General features: G+C 47.4%; 1 protein-coding gene across 7 annotated transcripts in view; it reads left to right on the plus strand.

The window, feature by feature from the left end:
* The window catches only part of PCNT (pericentrin), a 97,623-nt gene that overhangs the window by 49,887 nt on the left and 27,656 nt on the right, over positions 1-20,080 (plus strand). For 6 of the 7 annotated variants that reach the window (XM_060151118.1, XM_060151121.1, XM_060151120.1 and 3 more), the window contains 7 exons: positions 1,321-1,353; positions 2,697-2,926; positions 3,322-3,438; positions 4,339-4,545; positions 6,599-6,769; positions 14,179-15,060; positions 15,644-15,829. In XM_060151118.1, coding sequence (XP_060007101.1) covers positions 1,321-1,353; positions 2,697-2,926; positions 3,322-3,438; positions 4,339-4,545; positions 6,599-6,769; positions 14,179-15,060; positions 15,644-15,829 — 1,826 coding nt within the window. The remainder of the gene's footprint in view (positions 1-1,320; positions 1,354-2,696; positions 2,927-3,321; positions 3,439-4,338; positions 4,546-6,598; positions 6,770-14,178; positions 15,061-15,643; positions 15,830-20,080) is intronic. The other variant, XM_060151123.1, reaches the window with a different exon arrangement.

Below are 20,080 nucleotides of genomic sequence, written 5' to 3' on the forward strand. Positions count from 1 at the left end.
GACGCCCTGGGCCACACGTCCCAGTGGGGCAGTGTCCTGGCTGGGGCCCCCTCCTGTTCCCGGGTGTTGGCGTCCCGGCCTGTGGGTCCGAGTGGTGGCTGGGCCCTCCCTGTCTGAGACCCGTGTTTGTTGTCACGGGCTCTCGTACCTCCAGCCTGCTCTCCCTGCGCGGGGCGTTAGGGCTTCAGGGTCGGGACCCTGTGGGAGATGCAGAGGTATGGGGTCAGGCGAACGGCCACAAAGCCCTAGGCCTGGCGCCTCCCCTGCGTCCACTGTGACCGCCCCTCACCCCTGCAGAGAGGCCTAGCCCACCTGTGTGGTAGGGGCTGGCCGGAGGGCACAGATCCATGGAACCTTTTCCCCAACCCAGGCCAGTCTTTCCTCCTGCGTTTGTTTTATCCCCAGGAGATTCTCGTGTTTCCTGTGGGTCCTCTCGGTTTGCTTTCATCTTTACATGGCTAACCCACCTTAGTTCCTCACTGTTGTCTGGTCCCTGTCTTAGCTGCCCGGCCACCTGGGGACTCCCGCTGCGCTGCCGCCCTGCAGGAGCGTGCCGGCCTGGCACCTGGCCTTCCCTTCCCTTCCCAGGCGCGGTCTTGGGGACCACTTGGTCCCAATTCTGCTTTGGCTCCTCGTGAACACTGGCCAGCTTCCAAAGGGTGGGGGGTCCTGGCGCCCGTGGGGGAATTCAGCTCAGCCTCACCTGTTCTCGCGTGTCTCGTGCCCACCTTCAGGGCGATGCCATCTGTCCTCTGTGTTTTTCCTTGTTGTCTTTAAAAGTCAGCAGCAAGGCCCTGGGAGCCGGGACCTGCTGCAACACGAGGGCCAGCAGTGGCCTTAGTCTCAACAGAGACCCAGCGGCTTACGCTGCAGCTGTTACTCACCCTTACGGTCCTGGAGGTGGGAATCCGAGGTGAAGGTGCTGACACGGTCGCCTTCTGGTGCGAGCCCGCCTCCCACTCGTGGAGGCGCCTTCTCGCTGGGCCTTCACGTGCAGGAGGGGCAGCAGCTCCGTGGGGCCTCTTTCGTGGGAGAAGCGCTCACCCCTCACGGGGCCCCCCCTCCGCGCCTCGTCGCCTCTGAAGGCTCCGCCTCCAAACACCAGCGTGCGAATTCTGGAGGCGCAGCATTCGGGCCAAGCAGCGGCACCACGGAAGTAACGCACGCTTCAGAGGTTGTCCAAGGCCTGGCATCAAGGCCACAACGTTTCCTGGAGTCCTGCTGCTGACATTTTCCCTTCTCTTATTTCTAACTTTCATATCCTAAGCCTCCCAGTTTTCTGTTTTCATTTCTGAAAATGCTGTGTGTTTTCATTCATAGGCACTCCTGTTTCTATAGCACACAAGGATTCAGGTTTGTAACAGCACATGAGTGATCTCTGTGTGATATGCTGTATGTTTGTGTCAGGTTTTGCCAATTTTTTACTAAAGAGGACAAGTACTTAGCTTTTGTGGCAAACTACTACATGAAAGATAACTTTGATCGTCAATATTCATACATAAAAATGGGCAAGCATTTCTCTCACGATGCTTAACTGCAGTTACTGAGCCGCAGGAAGCCTGTCTTGCCATAGTCGTCCTTGGGCTGGGGGCCTGCACTGGGGGCCCCAGGAGGTCTCCTGATTCTGGAGTTGGCCCTCTGTGTGGCCTTAATGGCCGCATGGACACCTCCCCTCAGTCCTGCCTGCACGAAGGCTGTGTGACCCTGAAGTGGGTCCTGTCTGGGTGGCTGGCCAGGCAGCACTGGTCATCACAGCAGTGGCACACGAGCCCTGGTTTCTAGTCTCTGAGGCCCGTGAAGGACATTGTTCTAACTGCATGTTTAAGCCTAATTTGCCATCGTTGCTGACTTGTTAGCCTGGAAGTTTATGGAGAATATTACCTTAGTGGGAGTGATAGTTTGTCATAAAAGACAGATTTATACAAACCAAAATAATTAACTTTGGAAAGCTGGTGAAATATAAATACAAACATATGGGTTTAACATTTCAGTTTCAGGATAGTTTCAACACTTTGGGATCCATTGCAGGGAGACCTCTTTTCCAAAGATGCTTGTTAACCTGTCGTTTCCCTTGGATCGTGGCCTCGTCGCCCCATCCGTTTTAGGTCGGCTTTAGATTTGCTGACGGCTCGACCCTTTTCCTCAAGACAGGTCACCCCTGGGTGTGTAGGGAGGCCTGTGCGGTCAGCACATCAGCTGGGAACCTCCGCAGCGGGGCTGGTGTTTCCTCTGGTGGAGGTTTTAAGTTACATTTTATTCTTCCATGTTGGAGAATATACGTGAAGGCAGAATTCCCAGAAAATTACCTGATACGTCATTTGGGGACACAAAGATGTATTCTCTTCTCAGGCTTTAAAATTTTTTATTTTAGCCAATTTTCGTTTAAAAAGTATAATTTTTCCTTCCTCCCTCCCCGCCACCCCCCGCAGAAGTTCTCAGCCTTGTTTTCAGTGGGTTTGGCCAGAACTGTGGCTGTTTATTAGAACGTGGGCTCGGGATCTGACAGGTCGAGGGTGCACATCCGTTCTCTCGAGGCGGCTGTGTCCTTGGCCGAGTCACACGCCCGTGGTGGGTGGAGGGATACGCATGCTTCCCCCCCCCCGCGCTCCATCGCTGGAGAAACGCGCGTCTCCACGTTTCTGCCGGCCCACGGCTCCCTGGGCTGGGCTCCTCAGCTGTTTCCTCGGCACCTTCAGCTCTTCAGAAGGAAGTGGAGTCGCTCACCAAGGAGCAGTCGGAGACCAAGGAGCAGTCGGAGAAGGACCGCTCAGCGCTGCTGTCCCAGATGAGGCTCCTAGAGGCAGAGCTGGAGGAGCAGCTCTCACGGCAGCAGGCGTGCGCCCGGCAGGCCGAGGAGCTCTCCGCCCTGAGGCAGCAGATGGGCTCCCTGGACCAGCAGCTGCGCAGCCAGCGCCAGTTCATGGACGTAAGAGTCTCGAGCGATGAGTTTGTTTGCGTCACTGGAGGTCATCTTTGTAGCGCGAACTTCATTCTAGGTTGTTAAGTAGCTTCTGTGCTAGCGTCGGGATGAACGTGAGCACAGCCTGGAGGACGTCTCTCGGGTGTTGTGCACGCGCAGCTTGCCCTGGCCCGGGGCGGTGTCTGCTGGCCCTCTGCCGTCTGCTTTCTGTCTCTCCTGCCCATGTCTCAGAAGCCGCCCCGGGTCCCACCTGGGGACTGCGCCTCTTCATGTGGCTCCATCATTCGCGGTGCCCATGACAAGGGGGCCCCTTCCGCCCGGTCCCCGTCCTCCGCTCCTGCCTGCAAAGGGCGGTGGGGACGCTCGGGGAAACGGTCCAAACAGGCTGCCTCTCGCGACAGGTGCAGGCGGTGGAGCGGGAACGCGAGCGTGAGGACTTCCAGCAGGAGATCCAGAGGCTGGAGGAGCAGCTCCGCCAGGCAGCCCGGCTGCGACCGCCGGGTCCCTGCGACAGCGACGTAAGTCAGCCCGCCCGCCGTATGCCAGGCCCTGCCTGTGGGGAGCGGTTCTCTGCGCTACTTTCAAAAAAAGCTTTACCTTTAAACCCTGTTTTGCCTTTCATGTACACGAAAACGACCACGGGTGCAGCTGGATGGTGAGGTGCGAGTGCTCTGTGCTTGTCTGTGTCTGTGCGTCGTCCGTTTGCTCCCTCGGTGCTGCCGCCCCTCGCCTGTTCTCTGCATGACCAGACAGGGAGGGGTTGGTGCACGGGGCCCTGTCTCTGGTTTGTTTTTCTTGCTTCCTTCTGCTTGGGGTCGGATCTGTCTGCTTCTTCCTGTCTGAGGTCGCTGGAGTTGATTTGCTTATTCTTTTTAAAAATTAAAATTACTTTGAGATGATTGTGGATTCACTTGTAGTTAGAGGAAATAAGACCAGTTCCCCCCATGGTGATGTCCTGCAGGAGGCCCCAGCCAGGGTGTGGACATGCAGACAGGAGACGCCCACTCCCTCCCACCCGCTAATCCGCGCTCTCTCCACAGCTTTGTAATTTCCAGGCTGTTGTGCAAATGGACCATAGGTGTAACCTTTGCACTCAGCCTGCTTCTCGACCCTGACCCAGGCGGTGCTGTATCTATCTGTGCTTGGTTCTTGTTTTTTTTTTACTGCTCAGTGGCTTTCCATTCCTTCCTCCCACAATTTATTTTATTTTACTAACAAATTCTATGTTATTTTTTGTGTATCATTTTACAGAGAGAATTCTGTCTTATTCTTCCACCAGGCTTCACTGTGCAGCGTGGGTCTAGAAAACCATGCAGAGGATCAGTTTTCTTACAGTTGTGTTGTTGTACTCTCTTTACTTTGCAAGGTGGGATTTTTTTTTAAACTATTGTTTCTGAAGCATTTTCTGTGGTTTTTAGATTGAATTGTTAGAAGAAAAATTGAGAGAAAAATCAGATGGACTTAATGAACTGATTATAAAGAAAGAGTTGGCAGATAGACAAGTATTAATCCAGGAAAAGGAGATAAAACGTCTGCAGGAGACGAACGCCAGCACCACGAGAAAACTGATGCAGCTCCAGGGAGAACTGGAGAGACAGCGGAAAGCTGCGAGGGACCTGGAGCAGGCGAGCGTGCGGTCCCAGGGCGGAGGGGGGCGGCCGGGGGGAAGCTGCCGTGGCGGGGCTTCCTTTTCACCGCAGACCCCCAGCTCTGACTGCTCCACTGTGGACACAGGGTCACCAAGCGTGTGGGGGTCTCCCCAGTCCCCGGCGACCCCAGCTGGGTGTCCTGCGACTTAGCTCAACTCTGACACCGTCTACCTGGAGATGGCGTCAGACCCCGCAGCTTAAGGGCTCAGTCCCACAGGACTGTCCCCGCACCCAGATGCCCACCTCAGGTCCAACTTTTATAAGTTGAGGATCCCAGGACCCCCTCCTGGGTTTCAACGAATTTGCTAGAGTGGCTCACAGAACTCAAAACACTTTACTTACTGGGTTGCCAGTTTATCATAAAAGGATGCAATTGGGGAACAGCCAGATGGAGGGTGCAGAGGGCAGGTGGGGAGGGCGCACTGACCCAGAAGCTCCTGGAAACCCATCCTTTTGGGTTTTGTGGAGGCTTCATCATGCAGCCACGATTGGCCATTGGTGATGGGTTCACCCTTCAGCCCCTCTCCCCTCCCTGGAGGCCAGGGCTGGGACTGAAAGTTCTGACCCTTTAATCCCATGGTCAGTTCCCCTGGCAAACAGCCCCGGTGGCCTGGGGCTTCCCCAAAGTCACCTCTGTGACACAGACTCAGATGTGGCTGGAGGGGCTTGTTGGGAATGTAGGGCACCTTCGTCACTCTCATCGCTCAGGGAGCACCAAGGTGTCAGGCGCTCTGTGCCAGGCATCGGACAGAGACCACGTGCGTGTTTCTCATTGCACATCACAGTGTCGCATTTAGTGTAATAACATTTCATACCAGTTTTATAGCACTCCTTTGTCTCTCAAGTACTCTTGAGTTTATCGCTAGTAATTAAGTAAATCTTCAAGATTTTAGGTTTAGAAAGCTTATTTTATTAAATACTTTACATAGAGCCTAGTTATAATTATTTTAATTTTTGAGTAAGGAATTTATGTCAGCTCCTCAGTGAAAACACATCTGGTGATAGTTCTTCTAGTTGTAGTTTGGAATTACGCCTCAGGGATGTGCACGTTCTTGTGTCTAAGAGTTTAAGATGAGGTGGGAAAGCTGCGTGTGGGCAGGTCCCCTGATTGGGAGTGGGGCAGGGCGGTGGCGTAGGAGGGCCTTTCCAGTCAGCGCTGCCCCTCCTTTGAGCATTTAGCCTGAAGGAATCCAAGTTTCTTGTATCTCGTGTCACTGGGGGTTTAAAAGTTACTTGAAAGTCTGAGGCTCAATAAGAAATTTTATTTTGGAATCGTTTTGGCCCTAAGAAAACCCTGGCTCAAGGAGGAGAGTTTTATCAGGTGTGTTTGGTTTGAAAATGCTGATGAGAACCACTAGGTGAAGCCCAGGCCCCTTCTTGAGGATGTGCTGTGTGGGAAGGACGTCCAGCACAGGCCCCGTGCCTCCTGAGTCAGCCAGCGGCTCGCTCTGTCCCCCCTTGCTTGGGGACAGTTCTGGGCGGCTCCCTCCTCCAGCCAACAGCTACCGAGCTTACTAGGCACCAGGCTGTAGAAAATGCCTTTTTTTTCCTCTACAAAGTTGGACCATGTGTACAATTTTGGATGCCTATTTCTTCCCCACTTAATGTGCTGTGACCATTCCATCCATAGTAAATGTTCCCTGAAAACTTTTTACTGGGCTGCTAACACTCATTGCGTGGATGTGTTGTCAGCCATTGCCCTGTGCTTTGTCAGGTTCTTCCCAGTTAAAACAATTTGCTGACAGTCTGGAGACCCTTTTGGTACCTTGTTGAACAATGACTGGGATAAGTTCCTTGCAGTGGAATCTCGGGCGCACGTGGCGGCTCTGTTTGGGCTGCACCCTCCACTAGGCAGGCATCTGCTCTGGAGCATGGCTGGGTCTGTGGATGGTGTGTCTGGCATGTGCAGGTGTGCACAGGTGTGCTCCAGAAGGGCTGAGGATGACCTACACTTTAATAACAAGCTGCAGTTTGAGGCCCCCAATTTCCTGAAACACTTGCCTAAAATAAATCTTTTTTTCTTAAATAGGACAAAGAGGCATTACAGGAACAGCAGATGAGTAACTTGCTCCTGGTGTCCACACTGCAGTCTAAACTGGATGAGGGCAAATGCCTGGGGTCACCTGCGGGCAACCGTCCTGACGATGCAGAAGTCCAGCTGGAGGCGGTGCACAGGACGCTGCTGCAGCATGAGGACGAGGTGCGTGTGGGGCGGGCCTTGTGGGAGTGTCCCCTCACTGCTCCGTGTCTGCTGGTGGCCTCCCCTGCGCTTCTGTGTAGAGGACAGGACATCCAAGCGATACAGTTTGTGGGCTTGTCACTACTGTGTACGCTTTGTAATTTTAACATTTCAATGTGGATTATAGGACAGTAAGTTTTTCTGGCACGTACTTTAAATCTTTCAAAGTGATTTTAATAATTATTAAATCGATTAGAATATTAGATCTTTTTTTTTTTTTTTTTTTTGTGGTACGCGGGCCTCTCACTGTTGTGGCCTCTCCCGTGGCAGAGCACAGGCTCCGGACGCACAGGCTCAGCGGCCATGGCTCACGGGCCCAGCTGCTCTGCAGCATGTGGGATCTTCCTGGACCGGGGCACGAACCCGTGTCCCCTGCATCGGCAGGCGGACTCTCAACCACTGCGCCACCAGGGAAGCCCGGTGTTTGTGTTTTTGATGTTGAGTTGTATGAACGGTTTATATATGTTGGATGTTAACCCTTTATTGGTCCTAATATTTGTAAATATTTTCGGCCATTCAGTAGGTTGTCTTTTCATTTTGTCGATGGCTTCCTTTGCTGTGCAAAAGCTTTTAAGTTTATTCAGGTCCCATTTGTTTATTCTTGCTTTTGTTTCCTGTGCTTTAGGAGACAGCACCAAGAAAATATTGCTATAATTTATGTCAAAGAGTGTTCTGCCTGTGTTTTCCTCTAGCAGTTTTATGGTTTCCGGTCTTGCATTTAGGTCTTTTTCCTTTTTTTTTTTTTTTTTTTACAGTTTTTATGGAGCTATATATATATATATATTTTAACTTATTTTTATTTTTTATTTTATTTTTTTAATTTTTGGCTGTTTGGTTTCGTTGCTGTGCACAGGCTTTCTCTAGTTGCAGCAAGTGGGGGCTACTCTTTGTTGCCATGCGCAGGCTTCTTATTGCAGTGACTTCTCTTGTTGCAGTGCATGGGCTTCAGTAGTTACAGCACACGGGCTCAGCAGCTGCAGCATGTGGGCCCTAGAGCACGTGGGCTTCAGTATTTGAAGTGCATGGGCTCAGTAGTTGAGGTGTGCAGGCTCTAGGCACGCGGGCTTCAGTAGTTGTGGCTCACGGGCTCTAGAGTGCAGGCTCAGTAGTTGTAGCACATGGGCTTTGTTGCTGCGTGGCATGTGAGATCTTTCCAGACCAGGGATTGAGCCCGTGTCCCCTGCATTGGCAGGTGGATTCTTAACCACTGCAGCACCAGGGAAGTCCTGTGCACTTAGGTCTTTAATCCATTTTGAATTTATTTTTGTATATAGTATTAGAGAATGTTCTAATTTCATTCTTTTACATGTAGCTGTCCCGTTTTCTCAGCACCACTTATTAAAGAGGCTGTCTTTTCTCCATTGTATATTCTTGCCTCCTTTGTTGTTGATTAATTGACCATAAGGATGTGGGTTTATTTCTGGGCTCTGTATTCTGTTCCATTGATCTGTGTATCTGTTTTTGTGCCAATACCATGCTGTTTTGATTACTGTAGCTTCATAGTGTAGTCTGAAGTTAGGGAGCATGCTACCTCCAGCTTTGTTCTTTTTCTCAAAATTTCTTTGGCAATTTGGTGTTTTCTGTGGTGCCATATACATTTTAGGATTATTTGTTCTGGTTCTGTGAAACCTGTCGTGGGTATTTTCATAGGGAGTGCATTAAATCTGTAGATCGCTTTAGGTACTATAGACATTTTAACAGTATTCTTCCAATCTCTGAACATGGAATATCTTTCCATTTCTTTGTATTATCTTCAGTTTCCTTCATCAGTGTTTTATAGTTTTCAGAGTAGAGGTCTTTCACCTCCTCAGATAAGTTTATTCCTAGTATTTTATTCTTTTTGATGTTTTCTTTCTCTTCTGGTACTTCATTATTAATGTATAGAAAAAGCAACAGATTTCTGTATATTAATCTTGTATCCTTAAACTTTTCTGATTTCAGTTTAGTTCTAATAGTTTTTTGTTGGAAACTTTGGGGTTTTCTATATAAAGTATTAACATCATCTGCAAATAGTGATAGTTTTAGTTTTTCCCTTCCAATTTGGATGCCTTTTCTTTCTTTTTCTTGTCTGATTGCTGTGGCTAGGATTTCTAATACTATGATAAATAGAAGTAGCAAGAGTAGGTATTCTTGTCTTTTTCCTGATTTTAGAGGGAAGGCTTTCAACTTTTCACCAATAATATGATGTTAGCTGTGGATTTGTCATAAATGGCCTTTATTATATTGAGATATATTTCCTCTTTACTAACTTTGATGAGAGTTTTTATCATGAATGGATGTTGAATTTTGGCACATGCTTTTACTGCATCTATTGAGACGATTGTGTATTTTTATCCTTCCTTTTGGGAATGTGGTGTATCATATTGGTTGATTTACAGATATTGAATCCTCCTTGCATCCCTGGAATAAATCTCACTTGATCATTGTGTGTGATTTCTTAATGTATCATTGGATTGGTTTGCTAATATTTTATTGAGGATTTTTACATCTATATTCATTAGAGATATTGCCGTAACTGTCTTCTTTGGTAGTGTCTTTTTTTGGTTTTGGTATCAGGGTACTGATGACCTCAGAGAATAAGTTTGGGAGTGTTCCCTCCTCTTCAGTGTTTTGGAATTGTTTGAAAAGGATAGGGATTAGCACTTCCTTACATGTTTGGTATAGTTCCCCTGTGAAGCTGTCCGTTACTGGACTTGTGATTCTTTTGCTAATTTTTTAAAAGTTGGGTTCATTTTCTTATTGTTCAGTTTTGGGAATTCTTTATATCTTCTGAATACTTTTTTGATATATGATCTGCAGATATTTAACCCACTCTGTGGTTTGTCTCTTCACTCTTCAATAGTGTGTTCTACAGATCAAGACCTTTTTAGTTTTGATGAAGTTCAATTTATTAAATTTTAAATGGGTTATGCTTTTGGAGTTGTATCTAAGAGCTCTTCTCCTAACCCAAGACGACAAAAATATTCTCTTATGTTTTCACTTAGAAATTTCATAGTTTTGCTTTGTATTCAAATCTATGGTATACTTTATATTTGGGCACATGGATGTCTAATTTTTCCAGCTCTGTTCAAATGCTAATCTTTTTTCCGTTTAATTGCCTTTACACCGTTCACAAAAATCAGTTAACCATATTTATTTAGATATCTGAACTCTGTTCAGTTATATTGATCTAGGTTTCTCTTTCTTTACTAATATCACACTGTTTCTATCTCTATACTTTTACAGTAAGTCTTGAAACCAGGTAATGTAAGTCATCCAACTTTTTCTGTTTACAAATTTGTTTTGGCAATTCTGCTTCCTTTAACTTTCCATGTAATTGTAGAAGCAACAAAGTGATACCTGCAAAAATGTTTTGCTGGTATTTTGATTGGGATTGCATTGAATCTACAGATTGATCTGGAGAAAATTAACATCTTAACAATTTTGAGTCTTCCAAACCATGAACATGGTGTAAGTCTCCATTTATTTGTCTTCTTGGATTTCTTTCAGTGATATGTGGTTTTCAATTTATATATCCTGTATATATTTTGTTAGATTTATATCTAGGTACTTTATTTTTTGTTGTGCTATCTTAAATGATATGTTCATTTAATTTAAAATATGGTGTGTTTTATTTCACATTAAATTCTAATATGGTAGATTATATTGATGAATTTTCAAATATTGAACCAGCCCTGAATCCCTGGAATAAACCCCACTTGGTCATGGTGTATGGTTCTTTTATATCTGCTGAATTCTATTTACTAGTGTTTTGTTTGTTTGTTTGTTTGTTTGCGGTACGCGGGCCTCTCACTGTTGTGGCCTCTCCCGTCGCTGAGCACAGGCTCCGGACGCGCAGGCTCAGTGGCCATGGCTCACAGGCCCAGCCGCTCCGTGGCATGTGGGATCTTCCCGGACCGGGGCATGAACCCGTGTCCCCTGCATCGGCAGGCGGACTCTCAACCACTGCGCCACCAGGGAAGCCCCTTTACTAGTGTTTTATTAAGAATTTATATATTCATCATGGATATTGGTCTGTAGTTTTCTTGTGATATCTGTCTGGTTTTGGTATCAGGGTAATATTGGCCTCACTGAATGAATTGTTCCCTCTTCTGTTTTCTGTAAAAGATTGTTCAGTATTGGTGCTATTTATTATTTAACTCATTACTGATGGGGGGATTTTTGCAGAAACTAACACCTGTGTCCGGTGATTTTTATTTTGGCCAGCCTGAAATAATTCTGTTATTTCAGTAACACTTTGCAGGTTATTACAATGGTTACACCTAATGCACCTGTAAAGTCTCCTAATTTTTGTGAAATGTTGTCTTCAGTCTGTTCTACTGTAGAAGCAAAGGAGCATTCTCCAGCACCATGAGTTTCATTTTCATTTTCCGTATTGGAATTAATCACTAAGGTTTTCTGTCTTTTTGTTGATCTAATATTCACATCATCTGAATCAGAACTATATTCTGAAGAATTATCATTTTCTGAGACACTAGTATATATGTTGCTTGGACAATCGGAGAAAGTATCTGCAAAAATTCACTGAAAAATTCTTCTTCACTCAAAATTTCACGAGGCGTCATTTTTGAAAATTTTACATTTATAATATACACAATGTTGGAACAAAAACCTAACAGAGAAAAATGTGAATGATAATGACAATCGTAAGTTGTATAATGAACCCTTGATCCATTTTAAGCTTTAGCATCTTTGCGCAGTGATGTTAATTGTATCACTCTCTAAAAACGTATTGATACATCGCCAGTCAATAACATTCGGGTAACAAAAGATGTATTAATATGTCTCCTGTCAATAATGTGTTAATTGTTGAGTAACACCATCTGGGCCTGGCAAGTTCTCTCTTTGTTTTTAAATTACAGATTCAATTTCCTCAATACTTACGGGATTGTTCAAATTAATATTTCGCATTGGGAAGTTTTGGGCCATTATTTATTGAGGTATTTTTTGGCATCATTCTCTTCTAGAGCTCCAGTTACAAATACGCCATACCTTTTACATCGTCCTACGGGTGTTGGAAGCTGTGTGCATTTTTTATAATTCTTTTCCTCTGATGGGATAATGTCTGTGACTCTTCAGAGTTTGAACTCTGTCATGTTCAGGATTTTCTCAAGCCCATTGGAGTGATTTTCTAAATTTCCTATCTTTTTGTTTATCATGAACATGCTTACCTTTATGTGCTTGAACACAGTTATAACATCCTTATTTGCTTCTTCCAGCATTTTTGTCATCTCAGTTGTAGTTGTCACTGGTTGTCTTTTCGTGTCAGAGTAGGCCACGTGATGCTGATTTTTTTTAAAATAATTTTGATTTGCATCCTTGATATTCTGCAAATAATGTTGTGGAAACTCTTGCTTCCCAAAACAGTGAGATTTTTCTTTTAGTGGTAGTCATGTTGGTCGGACTTGAAGTTTGCACTCTGTCTTGCCTGTAGAGATCGCATGAAGTTTGGTTTCCCTTCCCTGCTTCTCTGTCTGTTGTCTTTTTCTCTCCAGAGCCCTGGCAGCCCTGGCTGCCCCAGTTCCCTCTTCTCGGCCTCATCTGGCTGCACTGCCTGATGGCACAGCCTGAAAGATGGAAACTCCCCCATCTGGTAGCCTTTGCTGCATCAGAATCCCCAGCATGGCGTCCTGGGCCTGTAGGCAGGTGGGATGTACCTCTGGGTTTCACGGAGTCGGTCTGCGTGCCCATTGTGGAGCTCCGTGGGCCCTCTGTGACGCCGTGCTGGTGCTGACTCTCCAGATGCCCACAGAATCCGCTGGCTGAGAGAGAAGCACCCTCTGAGCCTCACTCTTAGCTGCCTGGGGTGCGTGGCACTGTCCCGTGCACTGTGCACTGTCGCATGTCAGAGGCACCACTCCTCCCGCATTCAGGGAGATGCGACACATGTGTTCTGGCCCTTTTTCTATGTTCTGCAACTGCAGTTCTGTTCTTCCCTCTCTGGGCTTTGTGAACATCGTTGCGCCTCTGCTTCCTCACTTGCTCCAACTGCACTGTATCTTAGAGGACTTATTTTAGATTTTAGTGTCTTACCTTTTAATACCACTTTCACGTGCTAGCTTTGATAAAATGTGATGCTTGTGTTGTGACTTTGGCGCTTTTGTTGTGCACACGTTTTCATCTCAGTGTGCTGAGTGCGCTGAGTGCATCAGGCCAAACGCATGCAGACAGAGTTACCCCCCCGACTCCCTTCAGTCGTCTGTGGGTGGGGAGACGTGGGTCTGTGCAGCACACAGCGTGGGGCTGGGTAGAGGGTCTTGCCTCACACTGAGAACTTTTCTTTTGCCAACTACATACAGTGGCGTCAGATGTGCTAAGTGTGAGTGTGATGTACAGCTTACGCCATCCAAACCAAAACCAAACATCAGTTTTCTTATTTTTGTTTTCACTATGGGCCAGGTTTGGATTTGTGTTTGAAGTAATGGTTAAGTAGTACTAGTGAAACCAAGAATTGTATGAAACTCTTAATTTTTAGGACGTATAAGACGTTACTATAATCAATTGCTTGAAAATTGTTAACTAGAACACAGATTGGTTAGAACTTTTCAATTTTTTGGTCACTACTATTGATGTAGTCTTAAGAGAATGTCATTTGGAGCCATAATGGCACAGATTTCAATTCTGATTTTCCATTTACTGTCTTTGTGGTCTTGGCAAGATATTTCATATCTAGATTTCAACTGTCTCATCTTTTAAGTAGGAACAATAACATTTCTTATCTTAAAATTGTTGAGAATTAGATTAAATAGCACAAGTAGAAGCATCGTTTGATGCCCGCTGTGTTGAGTCCCCGCATCCCCGCAGTGCACAGTGTGGACAGCGTGCTGTGTGCTCTGGCTCATTCATGTTCTTCATGACTGCAAACTCCCTCAGCCGATCTTCTCACTTTTATTCCTGTTCTGGTGTTAGAATGACACCTAAAATCTAAATACCCCTTTAGGAAAATCAAACAAATCAAAGTTGTTTAAATGTTAAGAAAATAGACATTTAAAAGGTGGTGAAAACATTCATGTGTAGTGTCATTGACTGAGACGTGGCCAAGTTAGAGTTTCCCCTGAACCCTGGCAGCCGAGGGTTGGGGTCTGTCACAGCGATGGGTGTGGCCTTAATAAAGCGTTTGAACGAGCAGCAAAGCAGCAACTGCAGATACGAATGTTTGACCATTTTGACATACTTGAAGCAGCTGGGTGTTCTGGGTGTTCTTCAGATCTTAGTGTCGTTTGGTGATGTTGTTAGTTACTTCCACAGCTACTCTTAAGATGCAAAGTCTCCACTTCTGTAAGAATGAGTTCAGGCCCAGCTGTAAGTGGAAAGGGGAACTTCTGAAGTTGATGTATGTCATTTGCCTCTGAAATGTGCTTTTTCTTCAGGTTTTGTATAACAGAAGTTCTGAAATTGAAGAGCTGAAATCCATTATTGAGAATTTGCGAGAGAACCAAGAGAGGTTACAGAAGGATAAAGCACAGGAGATTGAACAGCTCCATGAGGTCATCGAGAAACTGCAGAGGGAGCTCCCACTCGGGGGACCCGCAGCGCCCCAGGCCGGTGATGGCAGAGCCGCCAGCCTGCAGAGCGAGCTGCTGGGCCTCCCGGCTGAAGGAGCCAAGGCCTGCGCGGAGCTGGAGGGCGAGCTGCGTGCCGCCCTCGAGGCCAAGGAGGCCCTGAGCCGGCTGCTGGCCGAGCAGGAGCGCGGGCACGGCCAGGCCCTCGAGGCCCTCCAGCAGCGCCTGCAGGCCGCAGAGGAGGTGGCCGTGCGGCAGCTGGCCGCGTCGGGGCCCGGCGCCGCCCTCAGGGAGGCCGAGGTCCAGGCCCTGGCCTCCCAGATCCGCGAGTTCGAAGCTGCCCTGCGAGCCAAGGAAGCAAAGATCGCAGAGAGAGAGTTAGAAATCGACGCTCTGCACCGGCAGAAGTCAGTCCACTCTGCCGAGCTGGAGGCCATCCTGGCGGCCGTGGCCCGCTTCCGCTGCGCCCTAGAGCAGCAGCTCCTGGCGGCCTCTGGGGAGCCCCCCGAGCTGCAGCGGCTCCGGGCGCAGTGCGTCCGCCTCAGCTGCCAGCTGCAGGCGCTCAACCAGCGCTTCCTGAGGTGCCAGGGGGAGCCGGACGAGCGGCAGGCGCACGGGGCCCACGTGGCAGGCAGTTCCGGGGGGTGGGCATCCTGGGGAGAAGAGGCCTCCTGCCACGAAGAGGTGGAACAGGATGTGTGTGGCAGGTGGCTGGCTGAGGCCCCCCACGGCCATGGCGGTAACCCACAGGTGGGCTCCTTCTTCATCAGGCCACAGGTGGTGCAGCCTCTTTGTGCAGAGAGCTGTGTGCACGTGGGGAGCCGGGGTGTGTCCGGGGATCTGGGGGTGCAGGTGGGGAGCTGGCATGTGTCTGGGAGCTGGGGGTGCAGGTGGAGGGTCAGGGTGTGTCCGGGGATCTGGGGGTGCAGGTGGGGAGCTGGCATGTGTCTGGGAGCTGGGGGTGCAAGTGGGGATCTGGGGTGTGTCTGGGGAGCTGGGGATGCAGGTGGGGAGCTGGCGTGTGTCTGGGATCTGGGGGTGCAGGTGGGGAGCTGGGGGGCAGCTGTGCTGTGTTCCGTGTCTGCTGGGGGCCGTCTTCGCGGCTTGCCCAGCTCCAGCACCTGCTGACCTGCTGTGCGCACCGCTGGTCTCCTGCTCCATGCATGTGTGTGATTCTGGCCCTGAGCTGTGGGCTCTCCCTCGGGGCCTGCTGACTGGTGCTCCGGCTGCAGAGCTCCTGGGACTCTGAGGTAGCCTCACTGCACTTCTGACTTTGCGATGCCTTCGGCTGTGTGCTCATAAGCATTGTCCTTGTTTTCTCTGCTCGTCACAGAGCCCTATTAAGGAGGATCCGCAGCTGGCCAAAGCCCTGCCGACGTTGACCCGCACAGGTCTCAGCCAGCAGGACAGCGTGATGTCGGTGCTCGCGGTCTGCCAGCGGCAACTGGAGTCTGAGCTGCTGTTAGTGAAAAAGGAAATGTGCCTGCCTGCAGAGAGCGGAGTGTCGGGAACAGCGAAGGTGCCTGGGCATGTCGGGGGTTGCGGGGGCACAGGACACGGCAGCTGGTCGCGGGTAGACACCCCCTCAGCGTCTTTGCTGCGACGGCAGGTTACGAGGACCGCAGCCAGGGGCGCCTTCTCCAGGCCCGCCGCTCTGGCAGTGCTGGTCAGATCCGTTTTGAGATTTCCCACGTGTTTGGTTTAAACGCACATGTCCCACGGTCTAATCAGCTGTGAAAAGTGAGCAGTCAGTTACTTTTTCCTCATAGTTGATACCAGTAGGATTTAACTGGGCTTCAGGGCTTGTGTCTGGATTTTCCGTGTGAGGACAGTTGCCCACAGCTGTGCTGCCTCCACAACCTTCATCACTTGCAAAGGCTTCACATTTATTGCTTGAACCTCAGGTGTTTTCCCTACATGTTTTCACTTGTCCTCCCAGCAAAGAAGAGCAGAGTAATCTACGACTCAACGGTTTTAAATTCTGATCACCAGGACAGAAGCTACAAGAAGGCTGCCTTTTCTTTTCCAGAGTGGGGAGGGTGCAGGTCGGCAGCATCAAATTGTTGCAGAGCTGAGATGTTTGAGAACCAAAAGTGGGTTTGGTTCTGAAGCCTGCTCAGATGCGGGCTCTCGTGAGCCAGTCACCCTGCTGGTGTGGACGTTGCACACTTCGCTGGGTGTTCCAGCCCCTCATCTCCTGGGGGCGCTCCTGGGATGTGCCACGGGCCACGTGCACCGTGTTGGAAATTGGAAGATTCTGAATCCCACAGCACACAGGGCTCTGGGCCTGGGTCTGCAGGGTTTTTTTCTTTTTTCTTTTTTTTTTGGTACGCGGGCCTCTCACTGTTGTGGCCTCTACCGTTGCGGAGCACAGGCTCCGGACGCGCAGGCTCAGCGGCCATGGCTCATGGGCCCAGCCACTCCGCGGCATGTGGGATCTTCCCGGACCGGGGCACGAACCCGCGTCCCCTGCATCGGCAGGCAGACTCTCAACCACTACACCACCAGGGAAGCCCTGGGTCTGCAGTTTTGATAGAGGAAGCCTGCATCTGATGTCATGTGTTTATCAGATGCCCTCAGGAAATACATTGTTTGGAGAGAAACTTCACCTACTCTGTGTAGCAAACTTGTCTCGGCATCCTTATGATAAGAACATTTCTTTAAATTCTTAAAAGAGAGCTCGGCCCTGGGATATCCTGAGCTGGTCGCCAAATTTTTAGGAGTTACACACTGACAAGGAAATTCCAAATTCATTCCATAAATTACAATTTTGTGTTTTCCAATGTTTGCATATAGAACCTTCCAGGCCTTTTTCCTTAAAAAAACCCAAAAACAAGAAACTTACATCCTCAATAAATTGCCACAGAAATAGGTTATAACAGGTGCCTCTTTTTGTGTCGTGTGTGGCAAAATACATGTACAATTTACATCTTAATCATTTTTAAACGTATAGTTCAATCGTATTAAATACGTTTATAACGTGTGACCATGCATCTCCATAGCTCTTTTCATCTTGTAAAACTGAAACTACTCATTTAAACAATGACTCCCATTTCCTCCTTCCCCCAGGCCCTGGCAACCACCGTTATGCTTTCTGTTTCCGTATGATTTTTGAGATACTCTAAGTGTTTACATAAGTGGCATCTCACAGTATTTGTTTTTTTGTGTTTGACTTACGTCACTCAGCATAATGTAATGTCATCAAGGTTCGTCTATGTCATAGCAGGTATCAGAATTTCCTTCCTTTTTAAGGCTGAATAATATTCCATTGTATGTATACACCACAGTATGCTTATCTATTCATCTGTCGATGGACACTTGGTTTGCTTCCACTTTTTTTTAATAAATAAACAAATTTATTTATTTTTTCAGCTGCGTTGGGTCTTTGTTGCTGCATGCAGGCTTTCTCTAGTTGCGGCGAGCGGGGGCTACTCGTCGTTGCCGTGTGCGGGCTTCTCATTGCGGTGGTTTCTCGTTGCAGAGCACGGGCTCTAGGGCACGCGGGCTTCAGTAGTTGTCGCATGCGGTCTCAGGAGTTGTGATGCATGGGCTTAGTTGCTCCACAGCATGTGGGATCTTCCCAGAACAGGGCTTGAACCTGTGCCCGCTGAATTGGCAGGCGGATTCTTAACCAGTGCGCCACCAGGGAAGTCCTGCTTCCACGTTTTAACTGTTGTGAATAGTGCTGTTATGAACATGGATGTGCAAATATCTCTTTGGGACCCTGCTTTCAGTTCTTCTAGGTATATACCCAGAACTGCAGTGGCTGGATCATATGGTAATTCTACTTCTCATTTTTTGAGGAACTGCTGTAGTGTTTTCCACAGTGGCTGTACCTGTTTACATTCCCATCAAAAGTGTACAAGAGTTCCCAAGTTCTCCACATCCTCACCAATATTTGTTACTTTCTGGTTTGTTTGTTTTTGATAGTAGTCATCCTAATGGGTGTGAGGTGTATCTAATTGTAGTTTTGATTTGCATTTCTCAAATGACTAGTGATAGTGGATATCTTTTCAAGTATATGTTCTTTGGAGAGATGTCTGTTCAAGTCCTTTGGCAAATTTTGAATCAGGTTGTATGTTTTTTTGACTGAGTTTTACAAGTTCTTTATATATTTCTGGGTATATTAATCCCTTATTAGGTGTATGATTGGCAAATATTTTTTCCCATTTTGTGGGTTGCATTTTTACTCTGTGGATAGTGTCTTTTTTTTTGGCTGTGTTGGGTCTCTGTTGATGGGCGCGGGCCTTCTCTAGTTGCGGCGAGTGGGGGCTATGCTTCGTTGCGGTGTGCGGGCTTCTCACTGTGGTGGCTTCTCTTGTTGTGGAGCACGGGCTCTAGGTACATGGGCTTCAGCAGTTGTAGCATGTGGGCTCAGTAGTTGTGGCTCACGGGCTCTAGAGCGGAGGCTCAGTAGTTGTGGTGCATGGGCTTAGTTGCTCTGCAGCATGTGGGATCTTCCCGGACCAGGGCTTGAACCCGTGTCCCCTGCATTGGCATGCGGATTCTCAACCGCTACGCCACCAGGAAAGCCCCTCTTCTCTTGTGTTTAATTGATTTTTTAAAATGGTGAAATGGTTAAATTCCTTTCTCACTTCTCTTTGTGTATATTCTTTTGTTATTTTCACATTTAGCATCCTAACATAAAGCACTCTGACTTGAATTTATACCAGCTTAGGTTTAAGAACACATAAAACTGTTCCTTTGTAGCTCCATCCCCACTCCTTTTGGTTTTTGATGTAACAAAAAGCCATCTTTATACTTATGTGCCTTTAAACATAAACTAATAATCCCTTTAAATGCATTAATCTTTTAAATTATGTAGAAAACAACACGTGGAGTTAGAAACTAAAGTTACAGTAATACTTTTAGACCAATAACTTAGGAATATGTATATTAGTCTTTTAGTTCATGATGAAAACAAAAAGCGTAGTTATAAACCATTGTTACAATAACGTTAGCTTTTATAACTGCCCATGTTTTTACCTTTATTAAGGTCTTTATCTCTCCATACAGCTTTGAGTTACTGTCTAGGGTTCTTTCATTTCCCCTGCCGGACTCTCCTGAACGTTTTTTACAGGGCAGGTTTTAGTGCTAACAAGATCCCTCAGCTTCTGTTTATCTGGGAACGTCTTAATTTCTAACCTACTGTTGATGGAGCTTTGCTATACTTAGGGTTCTTAGCTGACAGTTCTTTTTCTTTTAGCACTTTGACTGTATTGACCTACTGTTCTCTGGCCTCCAAAGTTTCTGGTGGAGAAATCTGTTGATAAGCTTATCGAGGATCCTTTGTATGTGACAAGTCACTTCTCTCTTGCTGTTTTCAAGATTTTCTCATTGTCTTTGGCTTTGTGTAAGTTTGATTATTATATGTCTTTGGTGTGGGTCTATTTGAGTTCATCTTACTTGGAGTTTGTCGAGTTTCCTGGGTATTTATGTTCATATCTTTCATCAAGTTTGGAAAGTTTTCATTCATTATGTCCTCATATATTCTCTTTGCTTCCTTCTCTCTCCCTTCTTTTGGGACTCCCATTATGTGTCTGTTGGTTTGTTCGGTGGTGTCCCATAGTTACCTGAGGCTCCACTTACTTTCCTCAATCTTTTTTTTTCTTTTCCCCAGACTTGATAATTTCCATTGTTCTGTCTTCGCATCCCCTGAATCTTTCTTCTGCCTTCTCATATCTACCTTTGAATCCCTTTAGTGAGTTTTTAATTTCAGTTATACTTTTTAACTGCAGAATTTCATTTCTTTTTCTTTATTGGTATTTCT

This window comes from Lagenorhynchus albirostris, chromosome 5 (assembly GCF_949774975.1).
Source record: "Lagenorhynchus albirostris chromosome 5, mLagAlb1.1, whole genome shotgun sequence".
Taxonomy (NCBI): domain Eukaryota; kingdom Metazoa; phylum Chordata; class Mammalia; order Artiodactyla; family Delphinidae; genus Lagenorhynchus; species Lagenorhynchus albirostris.